Here is a 19,511-nt window from a genome sequence, read left to right as displayed (position 1 = left end):
ATAACTGTACAAATAAGCTTCAACTCCACAATCCAAATCATCTGTTACAAAACTGCAAGATCTTAAATACATATTTCAGTAACACCACAAACTACACTTTAACCCCTTAAAACCGAAGCAAATTTGCTTTATCTCAGAAACATGGAGAGAAGGCAACAAGCGTCTTGAAAACAAGGAATGACCCATGCTGACACTTTCTTTGCATTTTTTAATTAATTAATTTTATCAGCAATCATTACAATAAAACGCAGATACAGATAATAATCAAAATGCCGACTATTTGGCCCAAATAATCAGCCAAGCTGATAATCTGTGGACACCTAGAACTGACAGCAGACAAGTTCACAAATCAGATCAGAAAACCATCTGACCGTTTGACAGCCGGATTGTTGATAGTTCTGGCAAATAGTCCGAACATTAAGAGAGAAATTAAATGGTTTTAATATGAGTTTCCCTTTTTATACACATATAAACCCCCCCAAGGGTTAACAGGCTGAACTGATCGCCTCCTCTGGACGTTCAGACCTGAATCAAACTGTTGGTTTGATTTCAGATTCAGTGTGTAGAGGAAGAGCTGTTCCTCTGCTCATCCTCCCCTCAGGTGATCTGCTCCCAACACAAAGCGAACGGACTCAAAGCTTCACAGAGCGGCTCTGAGAAACAGGATTTCCTGCTCTGAACGGCCTCCGAGGATCACGGAGAGAGAGAGGAGTCTGCGGGTCCAGAGGGGAGGCAGATAACTGCTCTGCTGGAGGAGGTGTGAATGACATCTTTGGTGTGGAGTGACTGTGGGGCCGCGGGCGTCCCTCTCACACACACACACACACACACACACACACACACACACTTATCCCAGAGAGCCTCAGCAGGGCTGATGTGCAGCCGCTCTGCTGCTCTGGTAATAACATCGGCGACACAGTGGTGCAGCCGTTAATGCTTTGTGTTAACGTCTCCATTAACGCCGTCGGGCTCAAACCTCACAATCACTATTAGTGTTTTTCTTCCGGAGATTACACAGGAAGTTACATGCCGGTTTGTGCGTGGGGCAGTTTGTGTGCCGACATCAAACGGGCCCCGGCTGTGAGCGGCGGTGTAATGGCATCCCTCTGTAAGTTCAGAGCGGCTCCTCGGGACTCTGGGCCCTGCTGCTTTTCATTCCACACACCGAATCACAGGGACGTTCACACCTGAGAGGGCAGAGCCACACACACACACGCGCACACACACACACACACACACACACACACACACACACACACACACACACACACACACACACACACACACACACACACACACATACACACAGGACTCCTCACAAAAACGATATTTCATTTTTCGACCCAAATGAAATTCTTTAATATGAAGGTGGATAAAGTCATTTCCTGTGACTCTGCAGGTCTGTGGGAAGCTGCAGCCGCCGCCGAGGAGGCGACCGCTCACAGAATATTAAGCTTCGACAGTCTGCCGCTGGTCAGTGTGCAGCTTTCAAGGAATATTTTTGGGATATTTATGCAAGAGAGCAAATTAACCCTTTGAAACCTGGACAAATAGGCTTGATTTCTTTGAAAAATATTGAAATACAACATTGAGCAACTTAAGGTGGATAAGCCCAAAATTTGCGAAAAAATAGCAAAAAAAAAGAACAAAAACGAATCACCAAAAAACTGTAAAACAAGACAAAAAGAAATTACCTCAATATGTACTTAAATTATAGTAATATTCTAATTTAATTCTAAATAATAATAAATAATAATAATAACTTAGACAATTATAAACACAGTTTAGTTTTAGAAATGTTTCCCTAGTTTTTAAAATAATTTTCTTAATCGACTAATTTCTAATCTACTGCGGGACATTTCTTGCTGCACATTGTTTTTTCCCACATGTTTTCAAACAGGCTTAATTTCTTTGAAAAACACTGAAAAACAGCAATGAGCAACTTAAGGTGCAATGAACCCACAATAAGGAAAAAAAGTAATTAAAAAAGTATAAAAACAAAACCACATGAAAATGATCCAAAAAAAAACCCGAAAAAGAAACCAAAAAAAACCCACCAAAAAATTGGAAAATAAAAAGACAAAACAAAACAAACCAAAGTTGCAAATTGCCTTTTCCCCCATGTTTTCAAACAGGCTTGATTTCTTTGAAAAACACTGAAAATTAGCAATGAGCAACTGATGAAAAATTAGTGAAAAATAAGTTTAAAAAGACACAAAATAAAAAAAAACAACAAAAAAAAACAACTAAGCAAAACAAACACAAAACAAATTAAGACAAAGAAATGACCTGAAAATAAATTAAATTTATAATTAAATTATAGAAAATTATAGAAATTCTCTAAAATAATTTTAAATATAATGATTATGATAATTATGAACACTGTTTATTTTGAAAAATGTTTACCTTACTTTAGAAAAATAATTTTCTAAATCGGCTTATTTCTTGCCAAATCTCATAACCTTTTTCCAAAGAAAATTAAAACCAATTTGCTCTTGTTTCAAAGATTTAAATGCTTGTGTAAAAGGCGCCTGAACGTAGCACGAGAGAAGTGATGTCAATCCAGGTTTCAAAGGGTTAACATATTATCTAAAATGCTGAACTGTTTCCTAAAAGTAGCATATAAATAAATCGTTTTAATCTCAAGCAACAGCAAGATTAGAGGCAGAAAAGTTGTTTTAGTTTTCTCTGCTTCCTCCCAAACACAACGGAAGTGAACAGAGCTTGAAAAGGTCATGAAACACTGATAACTAATCAAACTACAATCCTACAAATATATATATATATATATATATATATATATATATATATATATACATATATATATATATATATATATATATATATATATATATATATATATATATATATATATATATACATACATACATATATTTAAGACATAAAATGTAATCGAATATAAAAGTCTCTCCAGTTCAGTAGTTTAACTGTGAGAGCAGCTGACTTTATCTTTAATCAATAAGGCAGATTATTGATCTGGAAATGTGGCCGCTGTTTTTATGGATCATGTCTGTGGGCTGCTGTGTTCTTACAAAAACACTGCATGTAAATTTATTGTGTGAGGCCTGAATGTCTTGAGTTTTGTCTTTTATTTTTTTTGTTGCCGTCTTGAAAACAGCAGTTGTAAAAAATCATTTATTTATTCATGTTTTTATCTGTTTATTGAGACATTTGTTTTATTGTATACCCTAATGACAGTGCATTTTGTCTGTATATTCTACTCTCTGATTTATGGAATTATTTTTTTTATTTATTCAATAATTTATGTATTAATGGGTTTGTTTATTTAACCATTTATTCATTCATGTATTTGTGTGTTTATTTATTTAGTTATACATTTAATCATTTATTTATTCATGTATTTATTTATTTATTCATACATATGTTTTATTGTATTCCCCAATGGCAGTGCATTTGCCTTTATATTCTACTGTCTGATTTATGGAATTTATTTATTCAATCATTCATTAATTTATTTAATCATTTATTTATTCATGTATATATTTATTAATTTATTAAATACCACAATGGCATTATCTTTTGTCTGTATATTTTACTCTCTGATTTATGGATTTTTATTTTTTTTGGTCCAGGAGCTTTTGATGGTAATAACATGATGTCAGACCTGTTCTGTGACCTGATTGGTCGACACGGGTCAGCCTGTTTCAGATGATCTCTCCTGTCGTCCTGTAAGATAACCTGATGAAGGTCTTTGTAGTTAACTCTTGCTGTGAGAGTGCAGCTTTAACAAGAATGATCAATAAAACAGCTTTTTATGACTAAACTGCTGTTAATCGGCTAATTTGTGGGTTAAACACCCAAAACTACAAAATGAAGAATTGTGTAAATAAGACTTTTCAGTGTTTAGCAATAAGTTTGTCAACTCTTTTTTGCACCAACTTCCTGCCTGCTCTCTGGGAGACGATCGATGCGAGACGGATGAGAAAGTTTTCAGATTTTTGGGAGCTTATGAGACTCCTCACACCGTCAGTTCATGATGTAATAATGTGGAGATTTACTAAATGATCTACGCGATTTTTAAACTCGCACTGGGATCAATTTGTGTTTGGGAAGAGCGGAGACGAGGCTTCACTCGCTGATTTCATCCTGAAGGGGATCATTTAATTTCCTAAAAATTTCCAGGGACGTCAGCATCGCGAGATCTAATCAGCAATTAGCGCACGTCTCTGTGTTTACACATTGTGCCGTGAATAAATCCTTTTGCTTCTCAACAGCGCTGCTTAACACCAGCTCGTTTCATGTGAGCTTAATTGACTTTAGCGTGGAGCGCTGTTATTGATTCAGCGCCCGCAGGAGGTGCCTCTCACCTCGCTCCAAACACCTTTCAGACAGACGCACGCCTCCGTCAACTCTGAGCTAAGTCAGCGTGACACTTTTCATCCTGCAGTCACAGTCCCTCCTTTACATAAATCTAAAACCAGTCAGTTATAATCGCGGCAGACAGTCTCTCTGCTCACATCGCAGGATTTACAGGCTGATAATAAAGACCAAACGCCAACAAAGAGGATCACACTGACGACAAAAGCCTCAAACCTTCATCATTAACTCCACGTCAGGCTTTGTTTCACTGCACAAAGAAATCAGCTGACGAGAAGAGAACGGCCTCGTCCAAAATCCTGATCAGAAACACGCGATCAGAGGAAAACACACACCATCAGAGCAGAAACACACACCATCAGAGCAGAAACACACACCTTCAGAGCAGAAACACACACCATCAGAGCAGAAACACACCATCAGAGCAGAAACACACACCATCAGAGCAGAAACACACACCTTCAGAGCAGAAACACACACCTTCAGAGCAGAAACACACACCTTCAGAGGAAAACACACACCTTCAGAGCAGAAACACACACCTTCAGAGGAAAACACACACCTTCAGAGCAGAAACACACACCTTCAGAGGAAAACACACACCTTCAGAGCAGAAACACACACCTTCAGAGCAGAAACACACACCTTCAGAGCAGAAACACACACCTTCAGGAAAAAAACACACACCTTCAGAGGAAAACACACACCTTCAGAGCAGAAACACACACCTTCAGAGGAAAACACACACCTTCAGAGCAGAAACACACACCTTCAGAGCAGAAAGACACACAATCGGAAAACACACACCTTCAGAGGAAAACACACACCTTCAGAGCAGAAACACACACCTTCAGGAAAAAAACACACACCTTCGGGAAAAAAACACACACCTTCGGGAAAAAAACACACACCTTCAGAGCACAAACACAACTGCCTGCCTAAGCAGTGAAGCCCAGACTTCCCTCTCCCCGGCCACTTCGTCCAGCTCTTTCCGGGGGACCCCGAGGTGTTCCCAGGCCAGCTGTGAGACATAGTCTGTCCAGCGTGTCCTGGGTCTTCCCCGGGGTCTTCTACTGTTGGGACGTGCCCTGAACACCTCACCAGGGAGGTGTCCTAATTAGATGCCCGAGCCACCTCATCTGGCTCTTCTCAGCGGGGAGGAGCAGCAGCTCTACTCCGAGCTCCTCCCAGATGACCGAGCTTCTCACCCTGTCTCTAAGGGAGAGCCCAGCCACCCTACGGAGGAAACTCATTTCGGCCGCTTGTACCCGCGATCCTGTTCTTTCGGTCACTACCCAAAGCTCGTGACCACAGGTGAGGGTAGGAACGAAGATCGACCAGTAAATCGAGAGCTTTGCCTTTCAGCTCAGCTCCCTCTTCACACGACAGATCGGTGCAGAGTCCGCATTACTGCAGACGCCTGTCGATCTCCCGTTCCATCCTTCCCTCACTCGTGAACAAGACCCCGAGGTACTTAAACTCCTCCACTTGGGGCACGACTTTGTCCCTGATCCCGTGGGGGCACTCCCTCAGAACCATGGCCTCGGATTTGGAGGTGCTTATTGTTTTCCCAGCCACTTCACACTCGGCTGCGACCCGATCCAGTGAGAGCTGAGGGTCACGGCCTGATGAAGCCAACAGGACCACATCATCTGCAAAAAGTAGCGACCCAATCCTGAGGTCACCAAACCGGACCCCCTCAACACCCTGACTGCGCCTGGAAATTCTGTCCATAAAAGTTATGAACAGAATCGGCGACAAAGGGCAGCCCTGGCGGAGTCCAACCCTCACCGGAAACGAGTTCGACTTACTGCCAGCAATGTGGACCAAGCTCCGGCACTGGTCATACAGGGAACGGACAGCCCGTATTAGGGGGTCCGAAACCCCATATTCCCGGAGAACCCCCCACAGGACTCCTGGAGGGACACGGTCAAATGCCTTCTCCAAGTCCACAAAGCACATGTGGACTGGTTGGGCAAACTCCCACGCACCCTCAAGGACCACTGCCAAGGGTACAGAGCTGGTCCACAGTTCCACGACCAGGACAAAAACTGCATTGCTCCTCCTGAATCCGGGGTTCGACTATCCGGTGGACTCTCCTCTCTAGTACCCCCGAATAGACCTTACCAGGGAGGCTGAGGAGTGTGATCCCCCTGTAGTTGGAACACACCCTCTGGTCCCCCTTCTTAAAAAGAGGGACCACTACCCCAGTCTGCCAGTCCAAGGGCACTGCCCCCAATGTCCATGCATTGTTGCAGAGTCGTGTCAGCCACGACAGCCCCACAACATCCAGGGCCTTGAGAAACTCCAGGCAGACCTCGTCCACCCCCTGGGCCCTGCCACCAAGGAGCTTTTTGACTACCTCGGCAACCTCAGCCCCAGAGATAGAGGAGCCCACCCCTGAGTCCCCAGGCCCTGCTTCCTCACCGGAAGGCATGCCAGTGGGATTGAGGAGGTCTTCGAAGTATTCCTTCCACCAATCCACAACGTCCTGAGTCAAGGTCAGCAGCGCCCCATCCCCACCATACACAGTGTTGACAGAGCACTGCTTCCCCCTCCTGAGATGCCGGATGGTGGTCCAGAACCTCTTTGAAGCCGTCTGGAAGTCATTTTCCATGGTCTCACCAAACTCCTCCCACGCCTGGGTTTTTGCCTCGGCGACCGCCGCCGATGCATTCCGCTCGGCCTGTCGGTACCTGTCTGCTGCCTCCGGAGTCCCACAGGCCAAGAAGGCCAGATAGGACTCCTTCTTCAGCTTGACGGCACCCCTTACCGCCGGTGTTCACCAGCGGGTTCGGGTGTTGCCGCCCCAACAGGCACCGACCACCTTACACTCACAGCACCGGTCGGCCGCCTCAGCTATGGACGCACGGAACATGGCCCACTCGGGACCCGGGACATGGTCGAAGCTCTCTCGGAGATGAAGCTCTTTCTGACGGGAGACTCTGCCAGACGTTCCCAGCAGACCCTCACAATGCGTTTCGGTCTGCCAGGTCTGACTGGCGTCCTCCCCCACCATCAGAGCCAGCTTACCACCAGGTGGTGGTCGGTTGACAGCTCCACCCCTCTCTTCACCCGAGTGTCCAAGACATACGGCCGCAAGTCCAACGATACGACTACAAAGTCGATCATTGAACTGCAGCCTAGGGTGTCCTGATGCCAAGTGCGCATATGGACACCCTTATGCTTGAGCATGGTGTTCGTTATGGACAATCTGTGGTGAGCACAGAAGTCCAATAACAAAACACCACTCGGGTTCAGATTGGGGGGGCCATTCTTCCCGATCACGCCCCTCCAGGTCTCACTGTCGCTGCCAACGTGAGCGTTGAAGTCCCCCAGCAGAACGAGGGAGTCCCCAGAAGGAGCACTCTCCAGCACCCCCTCTAAGGACTCCAAAAAGGGTAGATACTCTGAACTGTTTGGACCATAGGCACAAATAACAGTCAGGATCCGTCCCCCAACCTGAAGGCGGAGGGAGTCTACCCTCTCATTCACCGGGGTAAACTCCAATGTACAGGCCCCTCCCCCTAAACATTAACTGTGAAAAAAAAACCTTTTGACTGAACCACAAAGCAAGTTTGTAGAGTTTTATCGGCACCAACACTGCGCACATTTAAAATTGAATTAAATGAAATTAGATTAAATTTTAATTAAATTAAAAAAATTAAAATTAAAAAAATTAAATTAAATTAAATACAACACTTAGAGTTTGTGATTCGGGTTGGGGTGTTTAATCAACGCAATTGATTACAGAAATATGTCTTTTTGCCAAATGTGCAGCCGCATGTCGCTACTTCCTGTATCAATTCATTATTATTTTTTTTACATATATATTTTCTAACATAATTATTTATTATTTTACTTTGTACTGTTATCCTTTCTTTTACCTCTTATTTACAATATAGGTATTCACATATTTATTTTTCATTATTACCTTTATCGTTTTATTCATGTATTTACTTTGTTGCTTATCTTTTCCTTTTTTATTTATTTTAATCTTTCTATTTTTAGGTTTTATTTTGTCTCTGATGATTCTTCACTAATGGTAGCGTTTACTCACTTCCTGGTTTAAAGTATTTAAACCAGGTTAAAGTATGGTTAAAGGTTAAAGTATTGTTTTTGATTTTTTTGTTTTTGTGTTTTTATTCGCATTTTGGTCTGATTGAGTGAAGCACTTTGTGTTACAGTTTGTATGAAAAATAAAATCTGATTGATTGATTGAATGAAAGCAAAAGAACGAGAATGAGCTGCAGCTGCAAAACTTCACTACGCTTTTTCTGGCGGTAAAAGTGCAGTAAATGGACATGAAAACATCCTGCAGCACTTTGTCAACATCACTGTTTATTTTTGTTCCCATCATATCGAGATATAAATCCAGATGATCAACATGCCGACACGTTTCTCTCAGTAGTTCTTACTTTAAATCTATTTTCCCAAAAATTTTTTAGTTCCACGCAATTTCTGCCGTGTTGCTAACATAACGTTACACCGCGCGTCACTGAACGTTGTTGTTTGCCGATTTAACTGACGTGCACGAGTGAAAAAACGACTTTAAGTTATTAGACGCCGCTGTAAGTAAGTACGTTTTTAAGTTTAGCTGCATGAGTACCTAGCCTGAGTCTAATTTAATGACGTTGCCATGGTGACACCTTTTATTGAAATACCGCCAAAATATTCGGGATTGCTCAGAGTCTGTTTTGTGAATATTTCTGCTATATTTTGTTTGCGTTTGCACATTTCCTACGAGACTTATGGCTGATTATGTCGCACCTAAGAGAAGTTATCAACCAGATCATCAGCTGTTTCTCCATCTGTCATAAAGCCTTTCAGCTTCAAATTAAACGTGTTATTAACTGGAGGTAAAACGTGGCGTTTTCGCTCCCGCCCCCCTGCTGAACGCGGGCGTCACTTACTTTTGAGAGAAGAGGTCTCTGTAGGGGCTGCCGTGCTGCATGGCGATGCCGTAGCCTTTGCTGCTCATGCTGTTCCCCGACACGGTGATGGTGCAGTCGTCGTCCGTCAGGGCGGCGTACTCCAGCACCGCCATGTCCCACAGGAAGGCATAGGGACTCTTCTTTGCCTGAGGGAAACACGATGACATCAGTTTGTTTACAAGTTTGTTTTTGTTCATTTTTCAGACTCTGACCGTAAAATCACCTCAGCAGGTTTTCATCGAGTTTCTATGTTTAAAACCGGCCAATCAGCTTTAATTATAGTCTCTGCTGACGGGAATCAAACCAGCATCTCGAAGAAGCTTATTCAACTAATATTCAAAGAGGTCGAGTTCCAAAAAAAAAAAAAAAAACCTCTCTTCCTCTCCGAGCAAAATGAAATTCGAGCCCACATTTCAGGGGAAATAACAAGAATCACGTTAAAGATTGGAAGTAAAAAGTGTGAACATTGTGGAGTCTCTCTCTCTTTTCAAATTATTTTCTACTCTCCTTACTTTGGAGCACTTCGTATCTTCTCACTTTCCCGAAAAAAACTCTCCCGCGGTTCTGTGTAGCAAACATGAACAATCGATTTGATTGGTTCGTTGGACACGGTAAACACTCACCGTGTTAACTGGTGGCGCCGGTTGAAAAAGAAAAAAGTATTTATTTTTTGAATTTGTATAGTTATTTTTTGGTTGTATGGTTAAAAGCTCAGGACAGACATTTATTTATCCCACTAAAAAATAAACAAACAAAACATTTTAAAAAGATTTTCCACCGAGTTGTGGACAGTCAGAGGTTTCGCCTGTCACATTCAGCCATCTTAGTTTTTGGATCAAAAATGTTGATAACTTGGTAAAAGTGTCTTTTTATCAGACACAGTTCGAAGATAACTGTGGGGCATGTTTGGTATTTGGAGCGTCTCCGCTGTGTGAGGAGGAGGTGACAGAAAGCAGCAGCGGCGGGTGGAAAGCGAGTGGAAGAGGATGTGGGTTTTCAGCGTGTCAGCAGAGCGGCTGCAGGAACATCTGCTTTCACTTCAACCTGCTCGCTGTCTCTGCTAATTGTATCCACGCTCTGAGTGTTTGTACACTCCCCTCTCTCCTCCCTCCCTCTGTGGGAGCAGAGAGGCTTCAGTCTCCGGATCCTTTCACGCTGTTACAACCTAATTACCACGTCACGTCTCTGACTGAACGAAGCAGCGGCGGCTTCGGGACGCTCTCAGAGCCTGAGGCTGTTTCTTCTCTCTCCAGGTGACTCTGGGAGGAAGAGCTGTGCAGTGTTTGAGCAGAAGCTGAGCTTTGTGACGACACGCTGGGCTGCTGAGAGCGCGGCGGCGTTCAGCAGGTTGTTATGAATCAAAGGAGGACACAGAAACACAAAGGAGACGAACAGAAAGCTCAGATCTAAAGTCAACGCGGCTTCATGTGGCGATCTGCACCGCTGGAACACAACCTCCAGAATGAGTCAATGACAACGTTCCTATACGTCAGAAACGGTGCTTCCCTGATTTTTTTCTGCGTGCCGCTTGTGGTCGTCAGCAGAGTTAGAAAATGTTTTTTTGATAATTATATTGACTTCATGCCTCCTGTTCAGTTTCAGTGTCTTTATCTGTCACAGAGATGAGAAAATACTAAAATATCTGTTTTACACAAACTCTCCGGCTTCTGTTTCAAAATAAAAGTCCTCTGATGACAGAATTCCATCAACTGTTGACATAAGGCATTTTATTGTGAAGCTTTTGCAGGACCGTGTTGTCGACTACGCAGGAGCTGCTCGACTTCAGAAACGAGCAGAGTTTGTGCTTGTAAATGTGGAAATACAGAACTCATAGCAGCAGGCAGCCCTGCAGGAGCGTCACAGCCACGGCGCTGTCAGAGTGAACACCGTCAACGTCAAACGTGCTGCAGCTCGGCGAGGTTGCCATCACGCATTGCTCACGCATACAGTGTAATCCAGATATGTTCTTGATATCAGACAAGTGCTGAACGTAATCTGAGGTTTCGGCGAAACGTTTAAGATGGACGTTTTTGTATGCTGCTTGTTTCTGCACCGGTTCATTCACACGTCCCCGTCCCCACCAGTGTCTCTGGAGTCCTCGCTCATCACAACAGCTGCTTTTATAAAGACGTTCAGCCTCAGATGTTGCAGCTAAGTCAGTGTTTAGCAGCTTCAGGCGGCATCTTTGCAGCTCGTCTTCCTCTGCAGACTGTTGTTGGTGATAAAGACGCAGAAACAGTCGAAGTGTCCTCAGTTTAACTGTGGGGACGTGAGTGGGAGGACCGGGGGGCAGCCGAGCAGCTCGGGATTGGAAAAGCACTCGGCAATAGCGATAAAAGTGTATGTGTGTGTTTGTGTGTGTGTGTGTGTGTGTGTGTGTGTATTTGGGGTAGTGTGAGGAGAAATCGTCAAAAACATAGTAGGGGGGTGTTTATCATGCAAATGGCTGAATAATGGATGCGCTCAGAGCTGATTTGTCTCCGACGCTAATTTGTCATCGGCTTTTTTAGAGATCTATGAGCATAATAATGTACAGCAGACACACACACACAAAGACACACACACACACACACACACACACACACACACACACACACTGCGACACCGCCTTACTAATTACTGTATTGTGCAACTGCTGTTGCAATTAAGTAATGGGTAAACAGAGGAGTGTCTTTGTATGTTTGCCTGCTGTGAATAAAACAGGAGTGTGTGTGTGTGTGTTTAATGATACTACAGCTCTGTGTGTGTGTGTGTGTGTGTGTGTGTGTGTGTGTGTGTGTGTGTGAGAAATCAGAGTAAATCACAGCCGGGGAAAACACGGCTCTCCTTCACACTTCAGATGATCACATTCTTCTGACTGATCGGCGGCTCGTTCGTTCACAAAAGTCACGATTAAAATGTGATTCAGAGACTTAATAAGGAGCTGAAATTACTCGTCAAAATATAATTAATATGTGTGTGTGTGCGTGTGTGTGCGTGTGTGTGGTTATACAGCTGCAAGCGCACAGTTTTGAGCTCTCTCCCTGTGATGCTTCGGTGATTGAGATTACTTTTCGATGAATGCAGTCGTGTATTTTTTCTTTACAACATCTTTGTTTGTGTACTTATTGTATTTTATATAAGATAAGAATTATACAAAACACACACACACACACACACACACACACACACACGGTGTCTCACCTTGCGTATGCCCTCAGACGGGCTGGACACGGAGTAGTCCATGCCGTTGTTCTTGCTGACGGTCCTCCACAGCTCTGCATACGTGCTGTCCTGCTCCAGAGGGTTGGTGCCTTTGTTCCTGAAGTAGTCGTAGACCGCCGAGTCCCTCACCGTGCCGTAGTCCACGTCGATCTGCCGCGCCAAGTCCTGGAAGGACCTGGAGGACACGAGAGAGGAGCTGTTGTCTTTTACTGTGTCCACCTCACTCAGTCATTAGTGTGAGGAGATAAACTGACTGAAAGCTGCTGTTAAAATTTGAAAATTACAGGGTTTGACTGAAGGTGTCGGGCGTCTAGACTTGGCCGAGAATCAGATCCAGTTAGTCGAAATTGGGCATCTAAAGTTCTAGAGCTGATTCTCACCCATAAACCCGTCTGTTCAGTGCATTTTAGATTTTTTTTGTTGTTTGTTTTTTATAATTGTGTGTGTGTTGATGCATGTGTCCTAAATGTAGTCCAGATTGTGTATTTGAGTGTAATCAGTGAATTTGCAGCTCAGCTCCTACAATAAGTCTAAAATACACTGTGGAAACTAAATAGTTACATTCAGACTGTTCAGGTCCAAAAATGCTCCATTGAAACCCATTCAAACTGACATTTTTGATCCCACAGCCATCAGAGCAGAAAAACAGGACTTGTATTATTTCTGGGTGTCATTCTGGGCTTTTGACTCTGAATTTGTCATTTTGACTATTTCCCACCTGATGAGGTCATTTTGACCATATTTGGCATATGGAGGAAATACATGCTATTTCCACTAGGTGACCTGTCACAAACAATGTAAAATAAAAAAAATCAAATAAAAAAAAATAAATCTTTGCATTTAATATGTCGAAAATTATTTTTGTGTGTGCGTTTTTTTTTGTCTGAAAACATAGAGGTATCATGACAAAAACTGAAAATAAATGAATATTTGATATTTATGATTAGGATGGATGCTGGTTACAAAATAAACTCAGTAGAAAATCATATTAATATATAATAATTTTATAAAGCCCATTTTTTGTGTGCAGTGATAGGAGTGTGTGTAATTTTAAAGGGGGTCCTATGACACTGTTTAGTTGTATTTTCTGTTAGTTGTATCTTCATAATTTGTAGGTGCAGTAGCCTTTTCACTCAATTTCTTGTATCTAAAGTGATATATTTTATCGTACGTTAAGGTTTTCATGCTAAAAATGTGTCATATGTAACCACAGGATGCTTTTTTTAAAACTTTAACTTGTAGCAAACTGTAAAAATAATCACGTGTCTCTTCTTGGGAGCACAGATGTGACAGTGAACTGATTTCAGGTCAGCGCTTGTTTTAAAAAACAGTATTATTTTAAAGACTAGAAGCCCGTGGACACCGGAGAGGTGGGAGAGCAGTTTTAATCAACGACACCCTTGAGACCGACAGATTAGTTTGTGAAGCTGCCTCGAGACGTTTAAACAACACAGAGCGGTTTTTATTTTAATAAGAAAGAAAGAACAACAGCAGCAGAAATCCATCAAAACAAACACCAGGAACTGTATTGATTTTCTAATAAACAAAAGTAAAGATGAGACACAAACAAAAAAGGATTGTTTGATGCTCACTTCTCAAAATCCACAGTGAATTTTAAAACTTTTATATGTAGAAAATAATAATAATGTTCTAAATTAACTAACAATAATTTGCAGAAACAGCTTGATTGAACTGCAGGGAGCAGCTGTCACACATCAGGAATTATGTCGATTATTGTGCTGCTTAACAGTATCTGACCGTAATAAACGTGTATAAAATATAAAGTACAAGATTCTGGAGACAGACTGTAAACGCCTGCAGACACACAGATGAAGTAAGGTAGAATTAAAACTAATGTATTATTGGTCCGCATCTTGAGTTTAACCCTTTGAAACCTGAGCAAATTGGCTTGATTTTTTTCAGAAACATCAAGATGAAGTTACAAGTTAAAATTTAGCACAAAAAAAGAAAAGAGAGGGAGAGGAAAATGTTCAAACAAAAATCCAAAAATGGTAACAACAAAAACCAACCAAAAATAAATAAATTTAAAAATAATAATAATAATAAATATATAAATAAACAAATTAATTAAGCAATAAATTATCAAATGTATTAATTAAAAACAGTTAATAACATTATAAAATTTGCAATTATAAACATAGCTTTCTGAACATTTCCCCCCTTTTTTATCTTCTAATATTTTATCTCTCTCTCACTCTCTGTCTGTCTCTTTCAGGTCATTTTTTTTCCTAATTTCGTGCAGTTTTGGGACTTTTCTTGCCAAGTTGCTCATTGCCTTTTTTTTTGCCGGTTTGCTCAGGTTTCAGCAGTTTAAATGTAATCCTTTAAACTCAGAGCAAGTTAGTGTGATTTCTTTCAAATATAACTTAACAACACATGGCCTAAAAAGCTGCTTATTATTAGTAAAAAGTTAGAAGAAAATTGCCTGAATTTAAGCAAAAAAGTAAAAAACAAAAACAAACAAGAAAATGTCTTGAAAAATGTGCAGAAAAATAAAAAATATATGTATGATAGTTTTTGATGATTTTCTGATCTTTCTTCCCCCTTTTTTAAAAAAACCCAAATGTTCAGAGCATTTTCTTTGTTAACTTTTACTGACTTCTTGCAATTTGTGACTTTTTTTTGCAAAGTTTTCCTTGTTTTTGAGGGTTAAATAGCTTATAAAGGGCATCTGAACGCAGCACCAGGAAACTGGTAACTAACTAGGTCTCATCACTGGGAGCTCCGGTTCTAACTGGAGGTTCCGGTTCTAACTGGAGGTTCCGGTTCTAACTGGAGATTCCGGTTCTAACTGGAGGTTCTGGTTCACCGGGGACGAGGAAATCATTTTAAATTTGGAGGCAGAGACACATGAAACACGTCCCGTCGTCTGTGGCTGAACTCTTCATTTAAGTTCAGTGTTTAGCGGATCACTCACATGGTGTTTGTTGTGTTGAAATTGGATTTCCTCTTAATGTTCGTATTAATTTCAGAGCGTGTGTTTTTCGTGCACGTGGAAGTGAATGAACACGGGCTGCTGGCATGGCGGCGCCGACTCAGACGTTAATAACGGAAAAGTTTTAATGAGATAATTGCGTCGCTGGTGGAGGTTAGAGATGAAGTCTAATTGGATTTTGCAGCGTGGATGTATGGAATATAATACGAGGTGTATGTGTATGTGTGTGTGTGTGTGTGTGTGTGTGTGTGTGTGTGTGTGTGCCTCTGGGGCGACTGTATAACTCAACATCATCATTCAATAAACATTAAAGGCTGGCAATTTATTTTTCTGGAATTAACTTCCCATTCATCTTTTATCAGAGCCGGTTTTCAATTTTTTTTATTTTCTTTTTATTTTTATTTAATTAATCTTGGTTTAATTAATTTTATCTGTATTTCTGTGCATCAGTTCTGTTTGATTCTCGATAGCAAAACCTCAATAAAAGTATTATATTCATCCGCCACAGATCTACGAGCTTGAAACAAACTACAACATCAGGCTCGTCTGTATAAAAAAATTTACACGGAAATTTCTAAAATCTGATTTTGTGGACTCGTGTGAATGCTTGCACAACTGTCTGAAACATTCACGTTTCAGAAAAATATTCGGTTTCAGCGATTTATGCACAAAATAAATGTTTGTCCACTGAAATCCTCCCAAAGCTAGCTTTCAACCAAAATGGAAAAAAAAAATCTTAGCAACTCGGTTTCTCTAAACGAAACTAGTGAAAGCAAAAAAGATACATTTTTAGTAATTAATTAATTTATTTTTTACCAGTTGTTAATGTTTCTATTATATATTATTAAAGATTGATTCACTTATTTAATTTGGGCAAAATGAACAGAAATGGAGGCATTACAGTTACAACGCTATAATCACCGTGATGATGATGATGATGATGATGATGATGATGATGATTCAGTGCATCTCTACATGTTGTTGATTTTTTTTTAGTGCTGCTATTTTTCATTCAAACAAAAAAAAAGAGTAGTGGGGGAACTAGACAGAATGTTTTCTATATGACATAGAGTCTTATTTTATTTATTTATTTTAATTTAATTTAATTTGGTTTAGTTTAGTTTAGTTTAGTTTAGCTTTTATTTTATTTTATCTTACATTGCATGGTGTGTACTGTGTTGCATTGTGGTTTCTGTATGTTGTTTTTTTTTCTATTTGATGCATTTATTGAGTTTTTAAAACTTGGCTGCAACCAAATTTCCTCAAGAGGACAATAAATTCAACTTGAACTTCTATGACTAAATCCCCCCAAAAAAGTATTAATTTAAAATAAAAAGTTGTGGGCGAAATCAAGCTAAAAACCATAAATAAACCAAATTAAAATAAAAGAAAAAAAGATGCCTTAAAATAAATATTTATTATTATACTCATTATTATAATGTACAGTCATATCTGGTTTGCTGCGAATTATTGTTCATCCTCTCAACAGTGTGGTGCAACTGAAGCAAACTCTCTGCAGGTTTCTTTTTCCAAAAATAATGTTTAGTTTTCACCTTTCCAAACACTCCCCTCCACCCACAATCCCTTGTGTTTTAGGATCATTGTTTGTAGCTGATCTGGTGAAATAAAGTTTATTAAACTGCAGCTCATCGTGAACAAAACGTTGCCGTATATAATAAATATAAACCTATTTTACTGGGTTTCGGGTCTCCGATTTCATATCTCTTAAATTTGTTTCTGTATATATAAACGTGGGTATGTCTTTATTTTCCCATCATACTCTCATTCCTCCCACCTGTTTCTATTCTGCTCTCTCGCTGCATGAGATATGTTTTTTAGGTATTTTTCAGGTCTGCTGTTATTTGGAGGCACTTGAGATCAAATAATGTTGTTTCAGATGAACTGAGCGAAAAGAGGAAACACTAGAGTCTGAAAAGCATCCAGTCGCACAAAAACGCTGACGGAAAGTGGAGCTCTCCAAAAAAATTGTTTCTGAGTACAGCCCTTCAGTGAGGGTTTTTTTTTTTATTTTTTATTTACATCTTCAGATGTCACACACACGCACACGCACGCACGCACGCACACACACACACACACACACACACACACACACACACACACACGCGCACGCATGCACACACACACACACACACACACACACACACACACACACACACACACACACACACACACACAGACTGAACTGAGCTCTTCTTCTGATCTGAACCTTTAAATCAGGTCTGAATTTTTCCTGCTGATGATATTCATGCCGACAGTCTGATGTGACTGTTAGAATATATATAATATATATATTTTAGATACTATCAGAGAAAAAAAGCATCTTGAAAGAGGACAGACGCACTTTAACTGATGCTGATCAGAAACTTTACAAACAATAAGAAAAGGAGGCCAGGAGCCGGTCACAGCAGCCCCAAACATCTTCCAAGATTTTAGGAAATTTCCTGGATTTCACGACACTGTATCGGACTTTAGGACTTTTCTAGATTTAAGCACATTTCTATGATTTTTGGATATGACTTTAATCTGTTTTGTAGGTTTGTTTTATGACTTTTCTAGGACTTTGGGACATTTATAGGATATTAGGACATTTCTCAGATTGTCGGATGCTTCTAGGTAGACCGATAATTTCAAGCTTCTTATGGCCGATAAGGTACAGTTAACTGAAAAATGAGCGCACCGGTGGCGAGTGACAGCGAGCGGACATTCGGAGACACCGACGGTGAATGAGAGCAGAGCGGACATTCGGAGACACCGACGGTGAATGAGAGCAGGGCGGACATTCGGAGACACCGACGGTGAATGAGAGCAGAGCGGACATTCGGAGACACCGACGGTGAATGAGAGCAGGGCGGACATGACTGAAATGCGTTCTATCGACATTCTATGGACTACATCTCATATTTCAATTAAAGAAAAGTTAGATCCTGATTGATATCATTATTGTTTTATCACTCAGCCCTACTTCTAGGATTCAAGAACATTTCTAGGATTTTAGTGCATTTATAGGATCTTTGGACATCTCTCAGATCTTAGTTTCTAGGATTTTAGGATATTTGTATGATTTTGGGACTTTTTATAGGACTTCAGGACTTTTCTAGAACTTAAGGATTTTAGGATGCTTCAGGGAATTTAGTACATCTAAGAATTTAGGACATTTCCCAGATTTCAGGACACTTCTAGGAATTCAGGACATTTCTTGGATTTTAGCTAGTTTACCAGATTTTAGGAAATTTCTAGGATTTTAAGACGTTTCTCAGATTTTAGGACATTAGGGTATTAGCTAAGGCCTCTGTTGGGAAAATAATTGGAGGGCCACCTGCCACTCTATCGGGGGCCAGATTTTGCCCGCGGGCCGTCAGTTGGGTATCACTGACATACATCCTGCAGCATGTGTCAGTCTGATCCTCTGCTGTGTAACAGATGGATCTCATGACTCATAAAAACCTTCAGTTTGTGATAAAGACATTCGCAGTGTTTGGGAAGACGGACAGTTTCCATTCTTGTGTGTGATGGACTGTTGTGTTGATGACGGGCTGCACAGACGCAGGGAGAGATGGGAGTCAGTCAGAGGGAAGAGGAGGCCTTAAAGAAGTCCACCTCGTATGCAAATCTCCACTTGAGCATTCATTGACGGTTTTATAAATGCCCAGTCTTGTACTTAGCATTTACTCGCCGCCGCACTCTCGAATGAATCGCCCTTCACAGAGTAACAGAGCACCGGGGATTTGCTGATGAAAATGTCAGCTTGGATTTGATTCTCGGAGGAGCGGAGAGAGACAGAGGAGGACGGGGGAGGCTGTAGTGTCCCCTCTGATGGGAAATGAGAGGTAACATTATTTATTCATACACAAGATAAATGGGCAAAAACAAGATGATGCACCTGAGCTGTGTCGAGTGTGTGCTCGTGCATTCAGGCATCACTTTTCTACTCAGGAGGAGACACATTTAAAGAGATGACTGTGCATTTATCAGCCGGTTCGAGCTGTGAGAGCAGAAGTCCTGACTTTTAACAAAGTGGAAAGAAACAGCAGGACACA

General features: G+C 41.2%; 1 protein-coding gene across 2 annotated transcripts in view; it reads right to left on the bottom strand.

Annotated features, from left to right (window-relative positions):
- grid1b (glutamate receptor, ionotropic, delta 1b) overlaps positions 1-19,511 on the bottom strand; it is a 620,249-nt gene that overhangs the window by 51,814 nt on the left and 548,924 nt on the right. For both annotated transcript variants that reach the window (XM_088069739.1, XM_088069738.1), the window contains exons 14-15: positions 12,477-12,672; positions 9,273-9,439 (exon numbers count right to left, since the gene is read on the bottom strand). In XM_088069739.1, coding sequence (XP_087925865.1) covers positions 9,273-9,439; positions 12,477-12,672 — 363 coding nt within the window. The remainder of the gene's footprint in view (positions 1-9,272; positions 9,440-12,476; positions 12,673-19,511) is intronic.

The sequence above is a fragment of the Plectropomus leopardus genome, chromosome 19 (genome assembly GCF_026936395.1).
Source record: "Plectropomus leopardus strain MGB_pleo_1.0 chromosome 19, ASM2693639v1, whole genome shotgun sequence".
Classification (NCBI taxonomy): Eukaryota; Metazoa; Chordata; class Actinopteri; order Perciformes; family Serranidae; genus Plectropomus; species Plectropomus leopardus.
The sequence above is the reverse complement of the archived record's forward strand: the minus strand, read 5'-3'. Positions and strand labels throughout refer to the sequence as shown.